This window comes from Emys orbicularis, chromosome 2, assembly GCF_028017835.1.
Source record: "Emys orbicularis isolate rEmyOrb1 chromosome 2, rEmyOrb1.hap1, whole genome shotgun sequence".
In the NCBI taxonomy this organism is placed as follows: domain Eukaryota; kingdom Metazoa; phylum Chordata; order Testudines; family Emydidae; genus Emys; species Emys orbicularis.
In genome coordinates, this window is record NC_088684.1 from 297,379,444 (window position 1) to 297,403,918 (window position 24,475).

General features: G+C 54.4%; 2 protein-coding genes across 2 annotated transcripts; both read left to right on the forward strand.

The window, feature by feature from the left end:
- The first annotated feature begins 1,431 nt into the window (after positions 1 to 1,431).
- LOC135873896 (zinc finger protein 79-like) lies at positions 1,432 to 7,479 on the forward strand. Its single transcript, XM_065398504.1, has 6 exons — positions 1,432 to 1,473; positions 2,929 to 3,318; positions 4,359 to 4,485; positions 4,944 to 5,057; positions 5,316 to 5,429; positions 5,755 to 7,479. Exons 1-6 carry the CDS (start codon positions 1,450 to 1,452, stop codon positions 7,071 to 7,073), a joined length of 2,088 nt encoding a protein of 695 aa, XP_065254576.1. The 5' UTR covers positions 1,432 to 1,449; the 3' UTR covers positions 7,074 to 7,479.
- Positions 7,480 to 11,280: 3,801 nt separating this feature from the next.
- Positions 11,281 to 23,921, forward strand: LOC135875247 (zinc finger protein 398-like). The gene is made up of 6 exons (XM_065400250.1): positions 11,281 to 11,369; positions 12,188 to 12,586; positions 13,659 to 13,785; positions 18,440 to 18,553; positions 18,800 to 18,910; positions 21,642 to 23,921. Exons 1-6 carry the CDS (start codon positions 11,346 to 11,348, stop codon positions 22,550 to 22,552), a joined length of 1,686 nt encoding a protein of 561 aa, XP_065256322.1. The 5' UTR covers positions 11,281 to 11,345; the 3' UTR covers positions 22,553 to 23,921.
- Positions 23,922 to 24,475: the final 554 nt, after the last annotated feature.

Here is a 24,475-nt window from a genome sequence, read left to right on the forward strand (position 1 = left end):
GCCAGATAAGAGATAAAATAACCTCTGTCCTGCTGCTCGAGTGTCCCCTGTTTACACATCCCAGGAGCGCATTAGTCCTTTTGGCCATAGCATCGCACTGGGAACTCAGCTGATTATCCACCATGTCCCCCATATCTTTTTCAGAGTCACTGATTCCCAGGATAGAGTCCCCCAGCCTGTGAGTATGGCCCTTATGCTTTGTTCCTAGATGTATACGTTTACACTGAGTCATATCAACATTAATGGTCCAGCCGGGTCCTGGGCACTGTGCTTACAATCTAAATAAAGACAAACGGAGGGGAAACAGGCACGGCGTGGAGACTTGTGCAAGAGATCCCCCAGCAGGTTGGTGGCAGATAGAGACTAGAATTGTGGTGTCCTGACTGCTTTTTCCATAGACTTGGCAGAATTTGATTTTTATTTTTTAATTATTTTACAACAGTCAAATTTGAGAGTCAAAAAGATAACGCTTTATCACTGTTAAAACACCAACTGTCAACATGTCCAAATATACAAATACAAATATCCCTTCATTTAAAATCAAACGCTAACAAGTTCTCAGGCAGCATTTGTCTTCTTTTACCTGTCTATAAACGTCCATTAGTAGAGATAGGAACATTTCTGGTAGGTTTCTGTGTACCTGAAATTGACTTTCCTAAGAAAAATCTCTCCATGGGGAGGGGATAGCTCCTTGGTTTGAGTGTTGGCCTATTAAACCCAGGGTTGTGAGTTCAATCCTTGAGGGGGACATTTAGGGATGGGGGCAAAAATCTGTCTAGAGATAGGTCCTGCTTTGAGCAGGGGGGTGGACTAGATGACCTCCTGAGGTCACTTCCAACCCTGAGATTCTACCATTCTATGAAATCTAATCCTTCCAAGTCATGCTGGCAGGGCAATGGTCCATCCATCCATCCCAGTGGCCTGTCCTTGGACAGGGGCCAATGCCAGGTGCTTCAGAGGGAATGAACACAACAGGCAATCAATCATCCAGCTGCTTGGCAGCCAGAGGCCCTAGGGGCACCCCAGGGTGGCGGCGGCTGAGCACCTTGGCGAACAGACACCAGCAGAGCCTATTTAGCCGCTAGACTTCGCTGCCTTGCGGATGCTCGGCACAGGCCCCGCCGCTGCTGGTCCCAGGACAAGCCCGGCTGCCCCAAGCGCCCCCCGCTGGGGTCGTGCGGCTGGAATCCACCAGTCTCAGCGCCGCCTTCCCCAGCCGGGCTCCGGTCACACCCCACCCGCCGCCAGGGGCCGCTGCCGCCCCGCTCCTCCCCGCCGCTCCCGGGCCCCGGCAGCCAGGCCGCGGCTCCCTCCCGGCTGCGCTCGCTCTGCTCCGCCCGGCAGCGGGGCCGGCCCGTGGCGAGGCGGCGCCGGGACTCTGCCCAGCCCGGAGCGGGAGCGGAGCTCGGCCGGGCCGGGCCCGCTGGAGAAGCCCCGCCCGGGGGGGCCATGGCCGAGCGGGCCGCTGCCCAGGTAAGGGCCCGGCGGGCGGGGGAGCCTCGGGCCCCGGGAGCTTCTCCCCGCCCGGCCTGGGCCCCGGGAGCCGGAGCGCGGGGCTGCCCGGCCGGGCTGGGGGCTGAGCCCCGGGGCGGGGGGCAGGGACCAGCCCCGCTGGCTTCGGGCCTTCACGGGAGATTGGCCGCTGGAGGACTCGGGTTTGTCGGGTGTCGGGTAGTTCCCGGGGGGGGGCTGGGTCTTTGTCCCCCCCCCCCCCGGGGGAAGCCAGGAAGTGGTTGAGAGCCAAGTGTGAGCGGAAGGGTCCAGGCTGCGGGGGGGGGGGGGGGGGAAACTGGAGGTCCTGTCTACACTATAACCGCAACAGTGTTTTTGTTCCAGTTTGGGACCTGAGTCTGAACCAGTTGCAGCAAACACGCCTCAGTTGTGTCTCTTCAGCCCCTTTTCCACCCCACGGCCGTTTCCCATCCTCCCTACGGAGCTTGTTTCTGGGCATTCCGGGCTCATCCAAGCACCTACCTGGGTGGCCACCGGCCGCAGGCTGTCGTGTGCCCAAAAATCAACACGCAGTGCAGCACGTGGGGGCCATGCACTCTGGGGCGTCCTAGCAACAGCAGTGTCAACCTGGTTACGCAGGCCTGGCTGCCCATTGTGGTGCCAGGGCTGTGATGCTGATCCATGCCATCCTCACATGTGCTCACCGAGTCTCTCGCCCTCAGCAGGGACCGAGCAGGGTTTTCTCAGCACTGAGTGCTTGGACACTGTCTGTCTCTTCCTGCTCTCAGGTCCCCCCACTCTCCCCGCTGGTGCCCAGTTGGTGTGTGCTTGTCACGAGCAGGGAAGAGGAGTAGGAGGAGACAGATATTGGCAAGACCAGAGCCTCCAGGCTCGTGTTACCCCCCAACTGGTCTTCCCAGGCTCTACCACTCCTTCCACTTGAACCAAGGCTGGCCTGGTCCCTCTCCAATACATCCATCTTGCTGGTTTCTCCAGGCTCTCTTCCACCCTGCGACTCCCTCCCCTGCACACCTCTCATACCGCTCACGGTCAGGCCGTGGGGGCGATGGTTGGCTCTTTCCAGCGGTGAGAAATGTCATGCATGGAACGCCACTCAGCTGAGTGGTAAGAGTCTCTGGTGTGGGATAGGCCTGGCATGTGGTCCCCAAGAACCTTCTCCACGTCTGTTTTGAAATGGCAGCGGAATTAGGTCCCCTGGTGGAAGAAGCGTTCAGATCAGCGGGTGTAGCGAGTACGTCGGTGACAAGCCTGAGAAGTTTATATTGTTAGAGTCCCAAACCCACCAACGTGAGGCTGACAGAGAAGGGTCTGTTGCCATTTTTGTTGTTGCATCTGGAAGGCAGCCGTAAAAGATTAACTCTCGGGCCCAGAGAGCGTGGAGCAGCCTGGAACACGTGAGCGGGCTGTACGCCCTTTCTCTTTGTGGCCGATCTCTTCTTTTCTCCTTGCAAGCAGGCTCCGCAATGGGATGTCACAGCAGAGCAACCAGTGCCTTTAACCCCCCCGGCTGCCTCTGATCATGCTTCTGAGGCAGAAATGCAGCTGCCGCTGGAACAGACTGCCATGTGGCCCGAGGTGACTGTGGAGACGACCGTGGAGTCGCATGCCACGCGACTGTTGACGCTAGAGGGAAGAATGGGGATGGCGGAGAACAAACTAGTCGGCTGCGAGAGGACAGTGGTGGAGTTTGGGAACCAGCTGGAGAGTAAATGGGCTGTGCTGGGAACTCTGATCCAGGAGTACGGACTGCTGCAGAGGAGGCTGGAGAACATGGAGAACCTGCTGAAGAAAAAAGATGTCTGGATTCTAAAACTTCCCCCAGGCGCACAGGGAGAAGTCCCCAAGGTAACAATATCCCAGCTAGCACTGAGGGGCAGAAGTAAAGCTGTCCCCTCTATTAGATGTCCCAGGGGTGTGTATCCCAGGGATATTCAGGTCTGTTACAAAATGGCTTGGATAGACTGGGTGCACTGGTGCACAACGAAGCACTGGTCGGGGCTCCTTAGCTCCATTCTGCTCCTCCCCATCTACAGACCAATAAAAGGGGGAGAACTACAAGACACTCTGTCTTACGCTGAGATACCGTGACAGGCTCTCAGATCCGGAGTGAGTACAGGGAGCCATGCAATGAGAACAGGAAATTAGCAAGTGTAGTCTAGAGCTATCGATTTGAACGTTGGTAATCGAGTCTTAACCTGTAGTATTAAGCTTGCAGCTTTTCGTAGTTTGCAACTGGTCAGTGATCAGTTTAAGTGCCAGTCTTTGGTTTTATGTATTTTCCTTCATAAGGAGCGAGGGATGCAATTGCTGATTCGGCACCCAGAGAGAGGAGGAAAGGGGGTGAAGGGAAAACAGGTGATATTAATTGGTCCAGAGCATCCTAGCCATGGTCTCCTCCCATAGAGCTATCACAGATTCGGCGAGCAGGTATCCCTGCTGGCAGGGAGAGGTTTGAGGGGGCCAGGGGCGAGGTACCTGCGGTTACATCAATCAAACTATTGCAGGCTAAGGCATGAAGAGGGGAGTAGAGCCATGCTCAATCAGCAGTGGAAGGCTAGATGACAGTATTGGGTTTGGAGAAGGCATGAGGGAGAATGCTTGGCATACGCACTGCTGGAAGCTTTCAAGATGTAAGGGCCAGCATGAGAAGAGACATAAAGTCAGAACCTGGAGAAGCTGACAGAGTGTTAAGAACAGGGAACTGGGCAGAGTACGGGCATGAGAGGGAGCGTTGGGGGCGCTGTGAGAGGCAGGGGTGAGCTGCGTCACGCTCTGACGGTGATGACGAAGGAGGTTTGTGTGACACTGTGCTGGGGAGGGGAGATGCTGAATACTCTCCCCAGTGGGGGCAGGAGGTGCTGAGGGTGTGACGCTTGTGATTTCAGGTCCCTGTGAAGTTCGATGAGGTCTCGGGCTGTTTCTCCGGGCAGGAGTGGGGGGTTTTAGAGCAACGGCGGGAGGAGCTTCACAAGAACACAATGAGGAACAACTATGAGACGTTGATCTCGCTGGGTAAAGATGAGTAGAAAATTCCTTTAGTATCAGTCAGATCTTGGAAGTGCCAGATGCTGCTCAGGCTGTAGGCACCTGCTAGCCCGGCCTCTGGAAGACTCTGGTCTTATGCACAAGGAGGTAGGGAGCCCCTCTTCCTGATCTCTCTCCCCATGCATGATGGGGGGTACCTAAAGCGTATCCTGCTCCACACTACTTGGCTGATCAGATTCGGGGAGCACTTCTGTGATCAGCTCACAGTGTCTGAGCCCAGACAAAGCGAGCCAGTCCCACATCAGCCCTGTGGGTTACGAAAGGAACAGCCACCCTATCATTTACTGCCACAGGTGCTAGCCATGGCCTCTGGTGATGGAAGGGGGCTGGTTTAAACTAGTTAAAGAGTCTGTGGATTTGTAGGTGTGAACTCAGTGAATTATTAACCAAACCCTAATCCCCTTAATATCCTTTCCCATGAACAGACAATGCTGCTTCCACGCCTGATGCTCAGTCCCCGATTGAAGCCGGGGTAGAGTCTCGAGTCCAAGAACAGCAGGAATCTCAAAAAAGAGAAACCCCGCCGGATCCCAGCACAGGTGAGGAGGAACTGACCAGAGCAACTGGAAGCAGCAAGAAGTCGTCAAGGGCAGGAAATTAACATGAGCTTCCTGTGCTCTTGTAGTTGTTATATTTCTTCTGATGAGCTCGATCAACATGTTCCTTCTCTGTGGGAGTTTTCGCCATTCACAGCTAGTGCTGGCACCAGCCAGCTGTTGCCATCTGCCCTGAAATCCTCCCTAAAGGGTTCCGCGGATGTGAGAGAAACCTAATGTCATTCTCCTTCCCGTGAACAGGATCTCCCACTTCTAATCCCAGCGACAGCTCATGGATTAAACAAGAGGAAACGCCATGTGCTGAGAGTCAGGGGGGCTTGGTGGAGAGAGAAATCCCTACAGAGCCCATCAAGGGTGAGTTACGTACACAGGAAATGCTTTGCCGGCAGAGAAGAGGGATGTTACTGGGCAGTGGAGGTAGCTCACAGGCTGGAGGACCAGAACATGGGGGTGGGAAGGTGATAAGTATGTAAGGACAAGGTAGCTATGGTGAAGCGGGGGGGGGGGGGGGGGGGTTTGTTATGATTGTTTATTTGTATGGCTCCAGCAGTGTGCTAGGCACTCGGCAGACAGGAACCCTCTCCACTCACAAACACCTTCCTGGGCTTCCCTGGTGACTGAGGAATGTCCTGGGAAGAGGTTGCTGTAAAATCCTCTCTGGATTCCCTTTGTATTCCAGCAGATGAGTGGTGTCTTGAGGACAGTGCTGCCATCCCGGAACTTCCCGGGGGGGCGCAAGGAAGCTCAGAGGAGGATTTCCAGAGACCTGCTGCGAGATGGAGCCCCGGAAGTCAGTGCAGCTCACTGACACAGCACGGAAACCCTGCAGGAAGCAGCCTGGGCCAGCCCACTCTGTGTGGAGGAGACTTCAGCGGCCTTGCACCAGCCACTGAGCAGGAGGAAAGTCACCCAGGAGAGGGGCCATATATATGCAATGAATGTGGGGAAAGCTTTGTCTGTAAGCAGTTGTTCGCAGTGCACCAGGGAGTCCACGCAGCAGGGGGAGTCTGCATTTCTCCAGCATGTGGAGAAGGCCTCAGTCAGAAATCCAGTCTTCTACATCCCCAGAGAAGCCAGGTCCTGGCAGGTGCAAAGCCCTACAAATGCTCTGAGGGCGAGATAAACTTTAGCCTCAAATCCAGCCTTCTCAAGCACCAGGTCAGTCACACAGGCCCGTACACCTGCGCTAAGTGCAGGAAGAGCTTCAGGCTGAAGATAAGCCTCCTCGTCCACCAGCGACTCCACGCGGGGAAGGGCGAGGGCTCGCTGCTCTGTACGGACTGCGGGAAGAACTTCACCCACCCCTCGCAGCTGGTCCGGCACCAGCGGATCCACACGGGCGAGCGGCCCTACCAGTGCACCGACTGCGAGAAGAGCTTCACGGAGAAGTCCAAGCTCACCAACCACTACCGCACGCACACCGGCGAGCGGCCCTACGCCTGCGCCCAGTGCGGGAAGCGCTTCATCCGCAAGCACCACCTGCTGAAACACCAGCGCGTGCACACGGGCGAGCGGCCCTACCAGTGCCCCGAGTGCGAGAAGAGCTTCACCCAGAAGTACTACCTGGTCGATCACCGGCGGCTGCACACGGGCGAGCGCCCCTTCCAGTGCCCCACCTGCCAGAAGAGCTTCACCGAGAAGTCCAAGCTCACCAGCCACTTCCGCATCCACACGGGGGAGCGGCCCTACCACTGCGGGGAGTGCGGGAAGCGCTTCACGGAGAAATCCCAGCTCACCAACCACTTCCGCATCCACACCGGGGAGCGGCCCTACGCCTGTGCCCAGTGCGACAAGTGCTTCATCCGCAAGCACCACCTGCTGAAGCACCAGCGCGTGCACACGGGCGAGAGACTCCACCGCTGCCCCCAGTGCGAGAAGAGCTTCCGCTACAAACAGTCACTGAACTGCCACCTGAAAATCCACCTGGGGAACCACTGCCCCATGGGCAGCGCCCTGTCCCCTGAGCAACAAACCCCGGCTAGACCTCTTTGTGTGTGAGAGAGACTGGGCAGGAGTCCCTGGGCGGGGAGTGCCTTGCAGGTCCTGACGTCATGTGACGTACAGGGAGGCTGGGATTTCCAGTTTGACCTACAGGAGTGTGCAGTGTTGTCATAGCTGTGTTGGTCCCAGGATATGACAGACAAGGTGGGTGAGGGAATCTCCTTTTATTGGACCAAATTCCGATAAGATATTACCTCACCCACCGTGTCTCCCTACAGGAGTTAGACATCCAACTCCGGGGCATCACCTTCCCTGAGGCTGCTTGGAAAATCGCAGCCTAAAACAACCCACTAAATTCCTTACATCCAGCCTACAGCCAGTGCTGGGTAACTGTTTTATAACTGCTGGCAGTTTCATGCCACCATCCTGTAAGGGGTATTTAATAAAACTACCTAGTTCTCACGTGGCACTTTTCATCAGTAGAGCCCAACATGCTTTCCAAATTTAAAATTATTTTAACAGGGTCTAAATTTTGGGAGCCCAGCTGGAGAAGCCTTAACGGAGCCTGCTTGGCACTTGCTTAAAATCAGACCTCTTGAAGGCCAAATCAAAAACTGAGGGGGCCCCCAAATCACTTGTCACTGCTGAAGAACATAGGCCATGATGTGCAGCTGACTCCTGTTTAAAGTCTCTTTGGTAATAAATATGAACTTTTTCCCGGGGGGGGGGCGCTTTCAGGTTGGGAGGTGTTGCCAGCTATTCATTGGCTTGTGGATATTCGGAAGGGGTACAGGTTCCACTTTCACTGTTGTTCCATCTCATTTTGCTGCCACACCGAGCCAGGAGAGGGAAGCACTAGACTAAAAAGCCCGGTGGTGTTGAAACGCCATGATCAGCGCTCCTACCTACGGGCCAGGGGCTGGAACGGGGACTTCCTCCCCGCCCTGTTTGGAAGGGAAGGTTTATGCTGGGTGGAAAGAAGGAGGCAGATGCACAGTCTAAGCCTGACATTACCAGGTACTGAGTGGTCTCCGGTCCTGTTGACTGCAATGGGAGTTGATGGCACAGCTCAGCACTTTGTAGGATTAGACCCACAGAGTGGAGAGCTTAAAAGCAAGAGGGACCGAGGGCCTGCAGTGAGCAGCTGGATAGAGTAAAGAAAGCATGGAAAGGGCAGCACTGGGGGGGATGGGGAGGCAGGTGGCAGTGAGTAGGAGAATGGAGCAAAGGGGACAGTGAGGAGGGATGGTGGGGGTGGGGGGAGAAAAGAGAGGTGATCCTCCCAGGAGGAGAGCAGAGTCCCGCAGCTCTTCGCTCCGCCTCTGGTGAGGGGAGTTTGATAGCAGGCAGGCTCAGGCTTGTTTGGTTTGGGGCCAGTGGAAAGGTGGCCACAATCCATTCAGATTCATAAATGGAGGGGGTGTCACTCTTGGTCAAGTAGATCATGGTTTCTGAGTACACTTTCCAGTAAACATCCTAAAGAGCTGCTGGGTTGGTGACAGTAAAACCTGGCAGGGTGTCTCCTGAATGATCCAAACCATGCGGACAAGGAGGGAATTCAAACACTTGTGTAAATATCAGTTGAATGAACACGGTGCCTCTAACTAAACGTCTTTCCCTTGGTTCAAGTCAGGTGCATGGCTGTGTTTTGTACCATACCCCTTTCCATTCGGCCACCTGTGTAACTTGCTTAATGAGTGTCACTAACCCAGCCCACCTCTGTTTTTTCCACTGGTCTATCTTCCACTCCTCCCCTTGCTGCCGCCACTCTAACCTCCGCCTACTACAAGCTGAGTTTCACTAGCACTTTCCCAATGCTTGTCGGGTGAAAGACCCATTTTCAGGGTCAGGCCTATTAATTAACACCCCCAGCGTTGTGAGGTCAGTGAATATGCCCATTGGACAGATGGGGAAACGGAGGCAGTGAGTGCCGAAGGCACTAGTCCAGGGCTGTTGTTATTAGTACTCCTGTTAGAGGTGTATGAAACACTTAAGTGAATCTCGTGCATTAACCTGAAGTTTAAGACTGATGTGAATGGAGCCACCAGCGTGTGCTCCTGAAAAGCTTGTGGTTGTGCATGGCCACTGTGCTGGCCTCCCCCCCCCCCCCAAGTTTGTGCCCACGTTGGCCTGCACACCCAACTCTCCCTCTGTTCCAGTCTAGGGGGCCCATCTCCTTGGCTTGCCTAGGAATGGCAGAGGGGTGCTAGGTGGCCGGTCCCAGTCCCCTCGTCTGGTTTTGGGGAGGTGCCTGGTGTTGGGCTGCTGTTGCCTAACCCTGAAAAATCTTCCAGGGCGGAGGGTAGGACACAGCCTGCCACCCCCAGCCTGGGGCTGAGGGATTAGCAACTGCCCCCTGCCACTAGGGGTCAGCATTGAAACGTGGGCGCGGGAGAATCTCAATGGCTGGCACCGGGGGAGGGTGATGGGAGGGTGACAGCAGGTACCCCCCCCCCATTGCCCAGCGCCAGCTTGCCAGGGGTCCTGGGACATGGGAGCCCTGCTCTCACTGGGGCGCGTTTGCTGCGGGGAGGAGGAGAAGCCGCTTCCCCGCCCCTGCCAGGTGTAACGGGGGTCTAGCCAGACCCTGCAGGGGACGGCGAGGGGCGCCCCCCGTGCCCTGCCCCACAGCTAAGGCGTGGGGCGGGGGATGTCCCGCAGGGTCTGTGACCTGCGCCCTCTCCTGGGCGGCTGTTCTACCGGCAGGGCGGGGGCTGCCCGGGGCGGGGCGGGGCCGGGCTGCAGCGCCCGGACCTTCCCCAGCTGCGCGAGCTCCCGGGCCCCGCAGAGACCGACTCCGGCTGCTGTCCCCGGCAGTTCCGCCGCCGGGGGCGCTGCCGCGCGGCGTTCGCCTTGCTGCGGGCGGCGACGTCCTCCCGGGGCCGTTGGGCTGCCGGGGGCGGGGAAGTGAGCGCTGGGCCGCCGCCGCCGGTGCAAGGAACCCCCTTTTCCGTTCCGGGGCTTCACCCCGCCCGCTACCCCGCCCCAGGGATCCCCGCCCGGTGCCCTGATACCCCGCTGCTTCAGGGAACCCCCCAGGCTGTTTCCCCAGTACCCCCCGCCCGGTGCCCTGATACCCCGCTGCTCCAGGGACGCCCCAATACCCCCCGCCCGGTGCCCTGATACCCCGCTGCTTCAGGGAACCCCCTAGGCTGTTTCCCCAGTACCCCCCGCCCGGTGCCCTGATACCCCGCTGCTCCAGGGAATCCCCCAGGCTGCTCCCACATTGACCCCTGTACCCCTTCCTCCCAGCCAGCTCCCCCCACCGCCCACTGGCCCCCCAGGGATACTTTCCCTCTATCCCTGCCAGGCAGTTCCCCTGGCATCCCTCCGAGCTAGCTCCCCCCCCCCCGGCAGCTGCCCGAGAAACACCCCCTGGGGTACCCCTCCCTCCTCCCAGGTAGCTGCCCTTTCACCCGAACCGCTCCAGATACTCCTGACTTCAGTCATGCAGCACCCCCCATCTACCCACCTGCCCCAGACACCCCCAACCTTGAACTCCCAAAGGTACCCCTGGCGCCCTGCCAGCCATCAGCTGCCCCAGTTGATCACCTCTCACTATTAAGACCCTCTGGAGCCCCAACCCTACCCCCGCTGCCAAACTCCCACCCACCAGCTGCTTCCTACTCTTCCACCCTCAGCAATAGTGTGGAAGGCTGCCTGGGCTCCCTCACCACCACAGGCCTGACTCTCCTCTGAGAAGTGTCACACACCAAGCTAGGCAAATTTGGCCGCGATGTGTGTCCAAAAGCCAGTCCCCTGCCACTGGCGTGAAAGGAGAATCCCCGTTAGCAGTACTGAGTCAATGACACACAGCGGAACGGACAGATGCCACCCCTGGGCAGACACCAGCCAGCGGGTGAGATACTAACGCTGCAGTAGCACAATGCTAAGGGTGCAAATGTTTAAGAGCTGGGCAAGGCAAATGCAATGGGCGGGGGCACCCTGCCGATGCCACAGGGCACCCCGCCTGCCGTGCCGCAGCCGGGCTGTGCACTGGGCCAGCACCCACAGAGGTGACGCGACTCCTGGTTTCTATTTGAGCTTGACACCCTCCCTCTCCGCCGGAGGGGTGGGCGCTTTGCAAACCCCTACGTGCCGTGCGCCCCTCCCCCCTGCAGGGGGCGCTGCTGGCGCGGGGATCCCGGGACCCCCCCCCCCCCGTCCCTGGCCGGCGAGCCGGGCTCCCAGCATGCATTGCTCCCCCAGCATGGCCGCTGTGCCCAGCCCCTATTGAGGAGGTGCTGGGACTCGGCCCAGCCCAGAGCCGTCGCTGCGCTCGGCCCCGCTCCCAGGCAGGCTCCGGCTAGACGATCCCAACCCAGGGCCATGGCTGAGTGGGCGCCCGAGCAGGTAAGGGGCCGGCGGGGGCAGGGACTGCCGGGGGGGGGCAGCATCCTCCCGCTGGGCCCGGGGACCGGGAGCCGGCCCTTCGGGGCGCCCTGGGGTTCCCTGCCCAGGCCCAAGGGGCTGGGGGGCGGGTGTGTCTCAGCCCTGCACCCTGGGGCAGCTCCCTGGTTCAGGGAGCGGGGAATGGAGCTTTGCTGCTTCATGAGCTACAAGAGCCCCCCCGTGTGTGTTTCTATGGCAGCCCATGCTCGGCCTAGGGCTGCTCCCACCGCCTCTGTAGCCCAGAGAAACCTCTAGGGCAGAAGGCTCCGAAGGGCTCCGTCAACGTCAGGAGCCCTCTGGCTGAAAAGCTCTTCCCCGCTGTCGTTACATGGGATGCCAAATGTTCTTACAAGTCACAGATTAGAGAAGGGGAAATTGGGTGGTTGGGTTCCCCCCCCTCCCCCCAGTTATTTGCTTTGTGCCTTTGACAGCCCTTTGTGTCGACTCAGTTTCTGTTTTCTCGGTGCGGGTGGTCTGTTTCCCCTATTGTTGGGGGTGAGGAGGCTTTCACACAGCACCAGGGGAGAGAGGAAAATATCAAAAATACAACTGTCAAAACACAAACATTGGTGGGGTTTCAGGGACAGAGAGAGGAACCGAAATTGCTTTTAATGCATCTCATTGCTGCATCTTTAATGTGACCCGATAGTAATAAAGATCCAGACTCAGGAAGCTCCCAGCAGGCTGTAGCATGTGGCTCGTTTGTTGTTTCTCTTTGTGACTGACTCTGCTACTTGGGAACATGACCCCCCCTTTCCAATATCTGTCATTGCAAACAGGCTCTTGAATGGGACATGGAGTCCCAGGATCTGTCACTTGAACAGCCTCTTGCTGTCCCCGAACCAACTTCTATGGAAGAAGCAGATCTTCAGACAGCAGAGATTTCCCTTACGGTCGTGGCGGAAATCCAAGCTGTGGACAGGAAGGTTGAGGTTCAGGCAGCACAACTGATGAATCTGGAGGGAAGAATGAGGATGGCAGAAACGAAACTAGTCGGTTGTGAGAAGACAGCGGTGGAGTTCGGGAACCAGCTGGAGAGTAAGTGGACTGCACTGGGAACTCTGATCCAGGAGTACGGGCAACTGCAGAGGAGGCTGGAGAACATGGAGAACCTGCTGAAGAACAGGAACTTCTGGATCCTGAGACTCCCCCCTGGCGCTAATGGAGAAGTCCCCAAGGTAACAAGGTCCCAGCTAGTGCTGAGGGGATGTAAAGCCAGACCCTGTACCAGACACTGAAGGGGCGTTTTGTACACTCAGAATGTTCTGCGCAAGTAGATTTGTTTTAAGGGAGTCATACTGTGGGTTTTCCCATCCCCATTCTTGCTGCTCACCTGCTCTGCAGCTTCCCTTTGTCCCATCGTTTCAAAGATATATGGATTCTGCTTCTAACGTTGCTTTCTTTGGAAATTTGACCTCTTAGCTCAGGGGGGAGGCTTTCAGTAATCACGTGACAAACAATTTGAGAAAGGGAAGAGGCTAATGAACCATTAACCAGCCATGGAGAGAAAACCAACAGTGTTTCTTTTCCTCTTCTGTGCCCATCTGACTCATGTATTTGGTTGTATGGAGAATTCTAATGTAAATGTAACAGTGTGGCCGGCAATGGCATAGCTGTATTTAATGGGGGATTTAAATGCAGGGTGTGACCTCCCCAGAGATGCCAACTCAGCCAATTGGAACAGGACTTTGCAACTAAAGTATCTTTTTTTGGATACTAATTGTGCAAAGTGCCCAAGGCAGCTCAGCCTACATAGTGTCTGGTGTATGCATGGCATTTGACAACACATAGGTAAGACATTGCAGTGTCTCATGCAGTTTGGGGGGCTTTGCACGCGTCCCAGGGGCTGCTCATGTCCTTCCCTTTGCAGGATCAGGGGTCAATTGCAATAGACGCAACTAAAGGATGAAGCAGGCAGCAGGCTGTCCAAAGGCTCTGCGATGGAAATCCTACAGAAGGCTTCGGCTGTAGGAAGAGGCGAGGACTCATGAGGTGAAATCCTGGCCCCAGTGAAGTCAATGGGAGTTTTGTCACAGACTTCAGTGGGGAATGGATTTCAGCTGTGTACAGCTGACGGGAGCCAGGCCCAATCTTGGAGCGGCAGGTGGGAATGAGGAGGAACAATAAAATCCAAAAGAGGATATGGCGACCGAGGGAGAAGACAGGGCATAATGGGGTGTTGGAGGAAACAAGGGGTGGCATGTAGACAGAGAGCAGAAGGTGTTGAGTGTATCACCCTTGTCATTGCAGGTCCCGGTGACTTTCAACAACAACTCGTTTAATTTCTCTGAGCAGGAGTGGAAGAGCTTGGACGAATGGCAGAAGGAGCTTTACAGGCACATCATGAAGGGCAATTACGAGGCTGTGATCTCGCTGGGTAAAGACTGGCTGGGGTTTTGTTCCTGTCTTCGAAGCTGTGTGGTCTCTGAAGTGCCAGATTTCCCCAGGGGCTGAGCTATACGAGCTCCATTGCACCCTGGTGGAGCAGGGGTCTGGATGGCTTGGGGCGGGGTGGGGGGTCTGATAATGGGATATGGAGACTTTGACGCAATAGCGGGGTGTTCAGTTAATTATCCAGGCTGCACTGTCAGTCCCCATTGATAGTCAGTGGATGGGTGTGTCCATCACAAAAGAACCCCCACAATTAGCACACCTTGCTCAGGGCTTGTCTACACTACAAAATTAGGTCCACAGCCACCGCAGTAATAAAATCAGCTGTTGGTGTCCATGCTCCCCTCCTTCTGCCAGTGGTGCGTGTCCTCACCAGGAACGCTTGCACTGACCGAAGTGGTGCATTGTGGGGCACTGACAGCCGTGCAGGGCTTATAGCTAGAGTTCCCCCACCCCAGGCCTGACAGCCCTAGCAGTGAGCCAGGCGCTGGGCTCTGTGTCACAGCAGGGAGCCTACCAGCCGTGAAATTGATATTCATGTCAGTTTCACGGCTGCTGCTATGTCCCATTTCCCCTCTGGCTCAGGCTGTCAGCCCAGGCAGGGCTCACAGCTAGAGACCCCCCAGCTCTGGGACTGACAGCTGGAGCCCAGACAAAATGTGAAATAATAGCAGCCATGAAACTGACAAGAATGTCAATTTCATTGCTGGTAGGCTCCCTGCTGTGAAATGAGCCCAGTGCTGGGCTCACAGCTCAGGCTGTCAGCCCCGGGGGTGGGGTGGGGCTCCCGCTTTGAGCCCCACTGCCAGGGCTGACAGCCAGGAACCCCACTGACGACTCCCAGTGAGGGATTGAGTTGCGGGCGAGGAGAGTCCAAGCCCAGCCACCTCCCAGTCAGGGATTTGGGGGAGGGAGGAGAGCCCGAGCCTGGGCTGCAGCCGGGTTCAGGCTTTCCTCCCCTCGCCCCCCCCAGTCCCTCACCAGGAGGTAGCAGCAGGGCTCTGGACTGTCAGCCCCCGTGGCCAGGCTCCAGGCTGTCAGCCAACAGGCGATGTAAGTAACACAGACACTGCGTCACCCTAACTACATTGACCTAAGCGCTACGCCTGTCGCAGAGGTGGAGTTTTTAGGTCACTGTCGTGGGCAACTTACATCAGTGGGAGCACCATTCTAGTGTAGACACTTCCATAGTTAGGTCGACGTAAGCTGCCTTATGTCGACCTAACTCTGTAGTGTAGACCAGGCCTCAGCCTTGACAGGCAGTCCGGAACTTGGTGAGAACCCTGAATACTGGAGCGGAGACAGACAGTTCTCACAGAGCTGGGGCACAGGTAGGAGAGGGATGCTCTCAATGGAGAGAGGGGAATTTACTTTTCTTCTTCCTGCTAAGGTCCAAATCCATTAAGAAGGGTACTTCAGTCTGCTTGACTCTTGGAGGCAGAACCAGTCTGTCAGTCACTGGCAATAAGAGAACACCCCGTCCTCTGTAGTTCCCTCTTGTTTTCTGCGTCCCCAGCAGCTGGGCATCCCCCAGCCGTCCCTGCTGCACAGCATTGCTGAGGGGAACTCCAGACTTCATTTCAAATGTTCAGCCTCAGCGCGGGGCTCCGTATTTTGTCTGCTTCCCAGGGCAGCATTGGATTTTGAAGGAGCTGGTTCCCTCAGCTCTGCTTCCCATTTGCAGGCATTGCCGTGGCTGCTGTCACTCCAGGCTTCGGGGACGGAGCTAGGCTGGGAACAGCCAGAGGCAAAAGGAAAGGTCTGTCTCCTGCTTCACTCCCTTAGCGAGTGTCTTGTTGGGTGCTCAGCCGGCACCGTGTGTGGAGTGCAGCTTGCTCACAGCCCAGTCTGGGCGGGGTCACCGTGGGCCCAGCTTGCGTGGGCAGGAGAGGTGGCAGGTAGGATTGGAAAGCGCTGGCCCTTGGGCAAGCAGGCACCCCATCTGCATGAAGGGGTTGGAGCTAGAAGGGCAGCGAACCAGCATGGAGTCCCCACAGCCCGCATCAGCAGCCACGCCTCTGATTGCAGCTCTGCTGCCACCTCCCGCTCCCCTTCCTCGCGGGTTGTGGATGGAGGGAACTGACACAGCACAGATGCTGCCAACACCAGCGAGGGCAAGGAAAGGGCCTCTGGGCCCAGCTTCGCCCCTGTTGTCCTCTCTCTAAAGCCCCCCCTCCTCCTCCACCTGGATCCTTACTTATATCCCAGGCTGACACTTCCAAAGTAAACCCAGGCCTGACTTGCCCATGTGGATCCCAGGCCACAGAGAGGAGTAGAACTTCTGGGAAGCCCATCCTTGAGCCCCAGGCCAGTACCTTCCTTGAGAGACTCAGAAGAGACGTGTGGGGAAGGGGAAATAAAGAAGTCCAGCCTCTGCAGACAGGGAGATCATTGGCAATATTTTCAGAGCAAGCAGAGCCCAGTTGCACGCTTCCTGCTGAAGCGGCCCTATGGGGACCTATTCCCAAAGGGGGAAATGAATAAATAGAATGAGCGCTGTTTTCCACACTCCCCTGCCCAGCATGCAGCAGGGCCGAGCGATGCAGAAAAGACCAGGCCGTGGAAATATACGGATTCCTCTAGGTGTGTGTGCACACACGCTCCCCTGCAAAGGGAGAGGGAGGCCAGCAGTCTAAAGCAGAGGAAAGAATCAAATAGCAAAAAACAAAACAGGATCGACTCTTCCTGGCAGGAGTGACTGGAGTACTGTGGAGTTTCGCTGACGGGGTCTGCAGCTGCCCCAGACAAGCTATAGCTGTGTATAGCCCAGTGCACCTTGGGAAGGTGTAATGGAGGACAGGGATTTCCTGCCCCTCCTGAAAACCTGAGAAAGCATTGGGCTGTCATCCCCAACGGCTGCTGTGGGGCACCATGCCTTGACGTCCTGGGTATTGCTCCCAGCTTGTGTTGCTGGTCCCATGCTTCGCCCCTCCCTGCTGCTCCCCAGCAGATGGTTATGGAGTGAGGAGAGGGACAGCAGCCCGGCTGTGGAAGAATCAGGAGGGAGGAACGTGCCTCTTGGCCCATCATTTGTTAGTTTCTACCTGACCCCAGTCTCCATTTTCTAAGGCCAGAAGTTTCCTTATTGTGCACAAGTCAGTTTCACCTGGTATCACTACGAGGACAAGTGTGGTTATTTCCTCTGGTGGTCGGCGATTCAGCATTTCTCACCAGGGGAGGTTTTTACCTGGAAGAATGGACTTCTCACTCTCCAGGCCCTTCCCGGACAGCCAAGGCCAGGCTGGGGTCATTTCAGCCCCTGCTTTGGGCATGAAAACAGTCAGGTGACATCAGCCAACCAAAATAAACAAATATGAACTGTCATCTGATGCTCAAAGTGCCCCCCATGCTGCCACAAGCAATGCTAACGTGGGTGAACAGTATTGCAAGTATGGTCCCTTTCAGTCTATACATTGCATGGCCTAAGGACTGCACCCGGGAGGATGGGTGGGTGGAAATTGTGACATTCCCATCGTTCACATAGGTTTCCTGGGATGCATAAACAGGGGAATCTTGAGTTATTTACCTCTTTATTTGGCACTGATGCAACGCTGCTGGAATCCTGTGTCCAGTTCTGGTGCCCACTGTTCAAGAGGGATGGTGATCAATTGGAGAGGGGTCAGAGAAGAGCCACGGGAACGATTAAAGGATTAGAAAACCTGCCTGAGAGTGGTAGACTCAAGGAGCTCAGTCTATTTAGCTTAAGAAAGAGAAGGATAAGGGGTGACTTGATTACAGTCTACAAGTATCTACATGGGGGGAAATATTTAATAATGGACAAATTATTAAATATTGTTAATAATGAACCACTGGAACAATTTACCAAGGGTCATGATGGATTCTCCATCACTGGCAATTTTTAACTTGGGATTGGCTATTTTCTAAAAGCTCTGCTCTTGGGATTATTTAGGGGAGGTTCTCTGGCCTGGGGCGTCAGCCTGGATGATCAGAATGGTCCTTTCTGGCCTTGAAAGGAAACTCCTAGATTGAGCGATTCTTTGAGTAATACGATCCACAGATCCGGCCCCCTAGGAGACAAATGCATCCTCCAGAATCGAGATGGAAATTGACCTCCAGGGATTTGCGTTTGTTGTTAGGTGGAATTTACTGTGCTCCGCAGTAGGAGAAATGGTTGTGCCTTTTCCTCAAGGTATAGTTACCACAGTCTAGAACTTAGGAAAATAGAATGGAATGATCCTGGCTGTGGAAGTTCCCTCGACTGGAGGGAACTGCATGGCGCAGGGCGTTCCCCCCCTGCCGTCAGTGACTGACCAGGCTGCTTCTGCCCCCAAGCTGCAAGCAGGCTCTAGTATCCGTTGCAATGAATCTGGTAACCTTGTTACTCGAAGAAAGGAAATGTTCAGGTAAGCACAGATAAACCTTCCTACTCTCCTCCCCATGCTGCAGGGTGCGTGCCTCGGGAGCGCTCCTGGTACCTGAGCCAGGCAGAGCGAGCCACGGGCGGGTGAGTGTGATTGCTCAGACGGTGGGTGTGAGAGCATCTTTAGCCCCTGTTCCCGTCACCCCTCGCAGCGAAAGGGTGTAGCCGGCAGTGATTTTAAGGGTCTGTGTGTATTCTGACCTGCACTCTGTGAGTATGAATAAAACTTTTTGCCCCCAATATCCATTTCCATATACAGACGCTGCCATTTCCAAACCCGACCTCCTGTCCCGCATTGAACGAGGGGAGGAGCCCAGTGTGGGAGATCAGAGTGACTCTGAGGAAAGACAGATCCCTGCAGATCCCGGCCTGGGTGAGTAATCGATTAAAACTCCTCATAAACAGCGTGAGAGATGTTGAAACCTGGGGCAGTCTGCCTGAGTCTTTCCTGCGTAGCTCTGCTGCTGAGTTTTGTCAATGTTTTTCTTATCCTCAGGCCTTTTTGCCTTTTCTAGCTAGCCCTGGTTCTAATCTGATGTTGACTTCTCTCCTGAAATCTTCTCTAAAGCACCCAGTGGATGTTAGTAAAACAACACGTAATTCTCTCCCCTGTGAATAGGATCTCCCGTTTCTACTCCCAGTGAGAGCTTGTGGACAAAATATGAGGAGCCGCCTGTCGTGAATCAGGGAGTCTCTGAAGAGGGAGGGATCCCTACGGACCTTGGCACATGTGAGTTTTAGACACAGAGCGTCCCAGAGCTCTACGTAGTCAGAGGTGGAACAGAGATGGCGCTGTGTAGATCTGTGGAGGCTGAGAGTGGTTAATTGCAATGAGGGAAGGGGCAGTAACAGAGAGGCCGTGGGCTCTGGAGGGATCATAGCCTCCATGGAAAAGAGATGGGCAAGAGGGAGGGAAAGGGGAGGAGTTTCACGTAGATGGAGTCAGCAGGGCGGAGTGGTAGGCAGACACAAGGTCGGAGTATTAGGGAAGAAAGAGTCTGCTGAGGTATCCGGGGAAAACAGTGAAGGAGCAAACGAGGGGGCAGGGGTGATACTAGAAATGCAAGAATTGCTTGGTTTAAAGGCTGTCTGATCCCTGAAGTTTGAGGAGTGGAGATTTAGAAGAGTCGAGTTGCATTGCAGGGGAAAGGATAAGTGGTGAGGCTCCTAGCCTTGAGAGGAAAGCTGTGGAGAGCAGTAATGGAACTGGGGAAAGAGGACTTCGGCCTATGGTAGTGGGTAGTCGGTGTAGCCAGGACTACAAGCGGGAACAATGCACGTCTTCTCTGCTGGGTGGGGGGTGGAGAATCCAGCCTAGAGAGATGAGGACACATAAAATAGTATTTAAACGTATCTAGAGGCTAGCTGAGCTCTGCCCTGTGTCACACTTGGGTTCTGCTGATGGGATCCCATGGAAGTGAAGGAGGGTGGAAGTCACCCCTTTGCTGAGGCTTCCTGCAAAGCCTGGTTAAAGGGACGTTGGACACGTAATGGGACCCACAGAAACCATGTTACAAGTACATTAAGGTCCCAAGTGAAGCACTCATGGGTTAGGAAGTGCTGGGGTTAAGGTTGCTCGTGCAATGCTCAGTTGCTCTGTGGGGATGGCGCATGCGCAGTCCAGCACACACAACCTAGGAGGGTCTGGAGCATGCGTGGCACGGACAGATTCCTTGAATAACTGATCAGTGAAGCTGTGAGAGTCTAGTGAGCATGTGCAAATTTAGAATTTTCAGAGGGTTATAACTTGGCCAGATTTGGGTGGATTTTCACAGGAACATCAAAAAGCACATCCCTGGCTCAAAGGACCCACCTCTTACTGCCAAATTTCCAGTCCCTGCCCCAAAGCACGGGAGTGCCAGAGCTTCTCAAAAAGAAAGGTTGCAAGGATTTTAACACTGAAAAACAAAATATTTCCCCCTAGCCTTGTTCTCAGAAATGGCTGAACTGTTTTGGCTGAAAATTTACCCCCACACAAAATTCAGCCTGAGGCAGATACGCAGCATGGAACATTCCAACTTGAACCATTAACATTTGGCAAAGTTCTAAACAACTGAAAACAGGGTGTTATACTGGAAAGTGTTGGGCAACTTTAATAATAAGTGATGCCACCAGCCCAGCCCCACCTGTGACTAGTTTTAAAATCATAAGAACGGCCGTACTGGGTCAGACCATCTAGCCCAGTATCCTGTCTGCCGACAATGGCCAATGCCAGGTGTCCCAGATGGAGTGAACCTAACAGGTAATGATCAAGTGATCTCTCTCCTGCCATCCATCTCCAGCCTCTGACAAACAGAGGCTAGGGACACCCTTCCTTACCCATCCTGGCTAATAGCCATTAACGGACTTAACCTCCATGAATTTATCCAGTTCTCTTTTAAACGCTGTTATAGTCCTAGCCTTCACAACCTCCTCAGGCAAGGAGTTCCACAGGTTGACTGTGCGCTGTTTTTGAAGAAGAACTTCCTTTTATTTGTTTTAAACCTGCTGCCCATTAATTTCATTTGGTGGCCCCTAGTTCTTCTATTATGGGAAAAAGTAAATAACTTCTCATTCACTTTCTCCACACCACTCATGATTTTATAGACCTCTGTCATATCCCCCCTTAGTCTCCTCTTTTCCAAGATGAAAAGTCCTAGCCTCTTTAATCTCTCCTCATATGGGACCTGTTTCAAACCCCTAATCATTTTAATTGCCCTTCTCTGAACTTTTTCTAATGCCAGTATATCTTTTTTGAGATGAGGAGACCACATCTGTACGCAGTATTCAAGATGTGGGCGTACCATGGATTTATATAAGGGCAATAAGATATTCTCGGTCTTATTCTCTATCCTCTTTTTAATGATCCTGTTTGCTTTTTTGACTGCTGCTGCACACTGCGTCGACGTCTTCAGAGAACTATCCACGATGACTCCAAGATCTCTTTCCTGATTCGTTGTAGCTAAATTAGCCCATCAAAGCTTAAATTCTGCAGCAATCAGAGATGTTTTCAGCTCTCACCTAAAATTGCTGAGTCTGCAATAGTCCTGTCTCTGTGTTTCCGTCCAGTGTCTTTGATAACTGCCAAACACGGAAGCGGAGCAGGACCCCATTGTGCTAGGCGCTGTACTAACATAGTACAAAGATGGAGCCCTGCCCCCAAAATATTTAGTATCTTTTCCAGTGTAAATGCCATATTCTCCGAGAGCTATTGTGCTTCATCTCCTGAGAAACCGGCCATCTCCATCGAGCTGGGCCTCGTCGCCATAGCTTCAGGCTTCAGTTGTGAATGAGAAATGTTTTGGTCTGTTTGCATGCCTGTAAGGTCTGTAGGCCCCGGCTGGGGGTCATGGCCCCATTGTGCTAGGCACGTACACACACTGAACAGGACAGTCTGCCCCAGAGAGTTTACAGTGTACATAATGAGGCTTTTGTTATGCCACTGGATGAAGTGAATGTCTCTGTTCTCTCTGTTCTGGCAGACGAGCAGCAGTGTGGTGAGGAAGGTCCTGCAAACCTCGATCTTCCTAGCCTGTTACCAGGAGACTGGGAAGAGCTTTTCTCCAGTCCTGAGGAGGAATTGACGAAGGAGAGCCAGTCCAGCTCAGCGATGCTGCAGAGAAACCCTCCCGGGAGTGGGCTGAGGCGATCTGCTCGCCGTGGAAGAGATTTAATGAAAAATGTCTCTGAGGAAGCACATGCAGCAGAGGGGCCATACATATGCTGCGAGTGTGGGGAAAGCTTCCTAGACAAACAGCTTTTTGCCACACATCAGAGAATCCATGCATCAGGGGGAGCCTGCACTTCTCTGGAGCACGGAGAAAACATTAGACAGAAACCCAAAATCACAACTCCGCCAAGAACCCAGGCGCCCGTCCGTTCAAAACCCCCTAAGCGTCCTGAGCCAGAGAAAAGCTCCAGTCTCAAATACGGCTTCGTAAAACACCAGGCAAACCATATGGTGGAGAGGCCCTATACATGCACTCAGTGCAGGGAGAGCTTCAGTCTGGAGGTGAGTCTTATCTTACACCAGAAACTTCACACGGGGAAGGGCGATGGGCCCCTGACGTGTACGTATTGCGGCAAGGACTTCCGGGACCTCTCCAAAGCGATCCGACATCAGCGGATCCACACGGGAGAGCGCCCGTATCAGTGCACGGAGTGCGGGAAAAGCTTCATCCGCAGGGATCATCTCCTGAAGCACTGGCGGGTCCACACGGGGGAGACGCCGTACCAGTGCCCCGTCTGTGGGAAGAACTTCCGCTACAAGGAGTCGCTGAACTGCCACCAGAAAATTCACACGCGGAACCCCCAGCCCCTGGAGGGCTCACAGCAGCTGGAGACGGGAACCCAGACCACCCTCCTCGGTGTGAAAAAAGAAAATAAACAGTAGCTCCCCCCTGGGTGGGGACTGAGGGGCTGTTGCATTTAAAATGGAAGAAAGCATGTGAGGTGCAGCACAACGGCGAATGAACAGAAGCCACGGCCTGTCCTTGTGGCCGTGCTACGAAGCTTTGCTTCACTGACGTTTAAATGGAGTTCCTCTTAATAACTATTGGGGTGAAATCCACCCCATGCAGGGGGCCAGCAGGAGGCCTATGCACCACTTTAACCCTGTGGGGGTTGCATGGGACTTAATAGGCCTTGTGGACTTCACCCTTAGAGAATAAATGAGCTATTCCCCGAGTTGCCAGCAGGGGTCAGCATTTAGCAGGTGTTTCCTCACCTACCCTGTTTCTGGTGCATATTTATAGGAGTGATATGAATTTTCAAGGTCATTGTTTCCCCCCACCATTCCCAGCCAGCAGGCCAGTGGATCTAGTAGAAGAGAAGAACTTGGCTGGGGAGGTGATGCAGGGGTGGGGAAAGGGACACACAAAAAACCCCCAAGCGGGAAGAAGTGGATGCAGAACCGGTCCTGGAATGGGAAGCTAGAGGGGATTGGAGCAGAGGGGACTGGTGGGAGGCAGATGGACATGGCTGAAGGCTGTTGGGTGGGAGAGTAACTCCAGAGGAGGATGTGACTGCGGAGATACTCTATTCTCATTCCACTCCCAAGGGGGTGAAATTACTTACCAAGCAGGCTCTAGACTCTATTTTGGACTTGGCCCAATGGAAAGCTGCCTGTGATTCATTCATATGAACTTCCACTGAAGGTAATTTTACTGGTCACAAGGGTAAGTGACACAAGAGAGAGCAACTTCTGCTAAACCCTGGAAGGGGTTGTTTTAGTTAATGATATATCAGAACTAGAATATTATTCTAAGATACAATAAAACATGTGGCACTATACTTCACAGTTGATCTAAGCTATTTAAATGTATGAAATAACTGACCCAAGTTTTTCAGACTTTTGTAAATATTGGTTGAATTATATAAGAAATAAGTGTTGTTAAGGAGTGACTGTAACTAGATGTCTCTTTCTCTGTGTAATGTCAGCTGCTGGTTTGTGGTTGTGTTTTTGTAATACCTTTTTTGCAAAATCTGTCAATACAGTGTTTCCATTCTGAAGCCCTTGTCTGGCGAATCAGTGGCTGGAGCTCTGTCCTCCCTCCTTGCCAGTCTCATCCTCTCCCCGCTGTATAGTTTGTTCTCCCTTTCCCCCGCTCCCATGCCTGATGCTCGCTTGGCTGTACCTGTTAAGAGTTGCAAGTTTTCGTAGCACTTTCCTAGCAACCGAATTAGTTTGTCAATTGCATGGTCTGAACTAGCTCCCGCTTGTAGTCAATGAGAACAATATTGTCAAGGCCAAGCATTGAAAAATCATGTCACGCCCCCCCCCCCCCAAATCATGAGATTGGTTTCAACATCCTGAGGTGTTAAAAGTAATAAACGATGGAGATGTGTGTGTGTTTTCAAAGCTCTTCATGACAATTAGAACCTTCCTTGTATTCCTAAGTGAAAGTGGTGAGTGGCAGGTGGGCCCAGGGCTCAGAACGTGGGTGTTAAGAAAAACACCAGGGCCTGGGAGATGACAACAACAAGAATCCTCCACTGCTGCTAGTCCGTGTCCCCGAAGGTGAAGCAGAGACAATCCCATGTCATCCAGCGTTGCAGGCCAGTCAGAAAGGGACCGCTCCTGTGGTTCCCATGGCAATGGTGCTGGGGGGGTTCTGGGCTCTCCCCCTGCACGCAGCACTGCAGCCATCTCGTTCTGTATGGCGCTAAGGGGCGGCTCTGGGGCCAGTGCTGTATGGGGGGGCTCCAGCCGCTCCTGGCTCAGGGGATGTTGGTACCTCGGAGACGTTTGAGTGGGAGCTTGAGCGTCGCTGGGTGTCAGACTGCAGCAGGGGATTGGCACCGAGCGAACCTGCCG

What these genes read in the sequence shown, in the direction of transcription:
- LOC135873896 (XM_065398504.1), top strand. Translation starts at nt 1,450, where the DNA reads ATGGCCGAGCGGGCCGCTGCCCAG. An exon ending in CACAGGGAGAAGTCCCCAAG is followed by an intron (nt 3,319 to 4,358) that starts GTAACAATATCC and finishes TTGTGATTTCAG; the next exon opens with GTCCCTGTGAAGTTCGATGA. An exon ending in CCCGCCGGATCCCAGCACAG is followed by an intron (nt 5,058 to 5,315) that starts GTGAGGAGGAAC and finishes TCCCGTGAACAG; the next exon opens with GATCTCCCACTTCTAATCCC.
- LOC135875247 (XM_065400250.1), top strand. Translation starts at nt 11,346, where the DNA reads ATGGCTGAGTGGGCGCCCGAGCAG. An exon ending in CTAATGGAGAAGTCCCCAAG is followed by an intron (nt 12,587 to 13,658) that starts GTAACAAGGTCC and finishes TTGTCATTGCAG; the next exon opens with GTCCCGGTGACTTTCAACAA. An exon ending in CCCTGCAGATCCCGGCCTGG is followed by an intron (nt 18,554 to 18,799) that starts GTGAGTAATCGA and finishes CCCTGTGAATAG; the next exon opens with GATCTCCCGTTTCTACTCCC.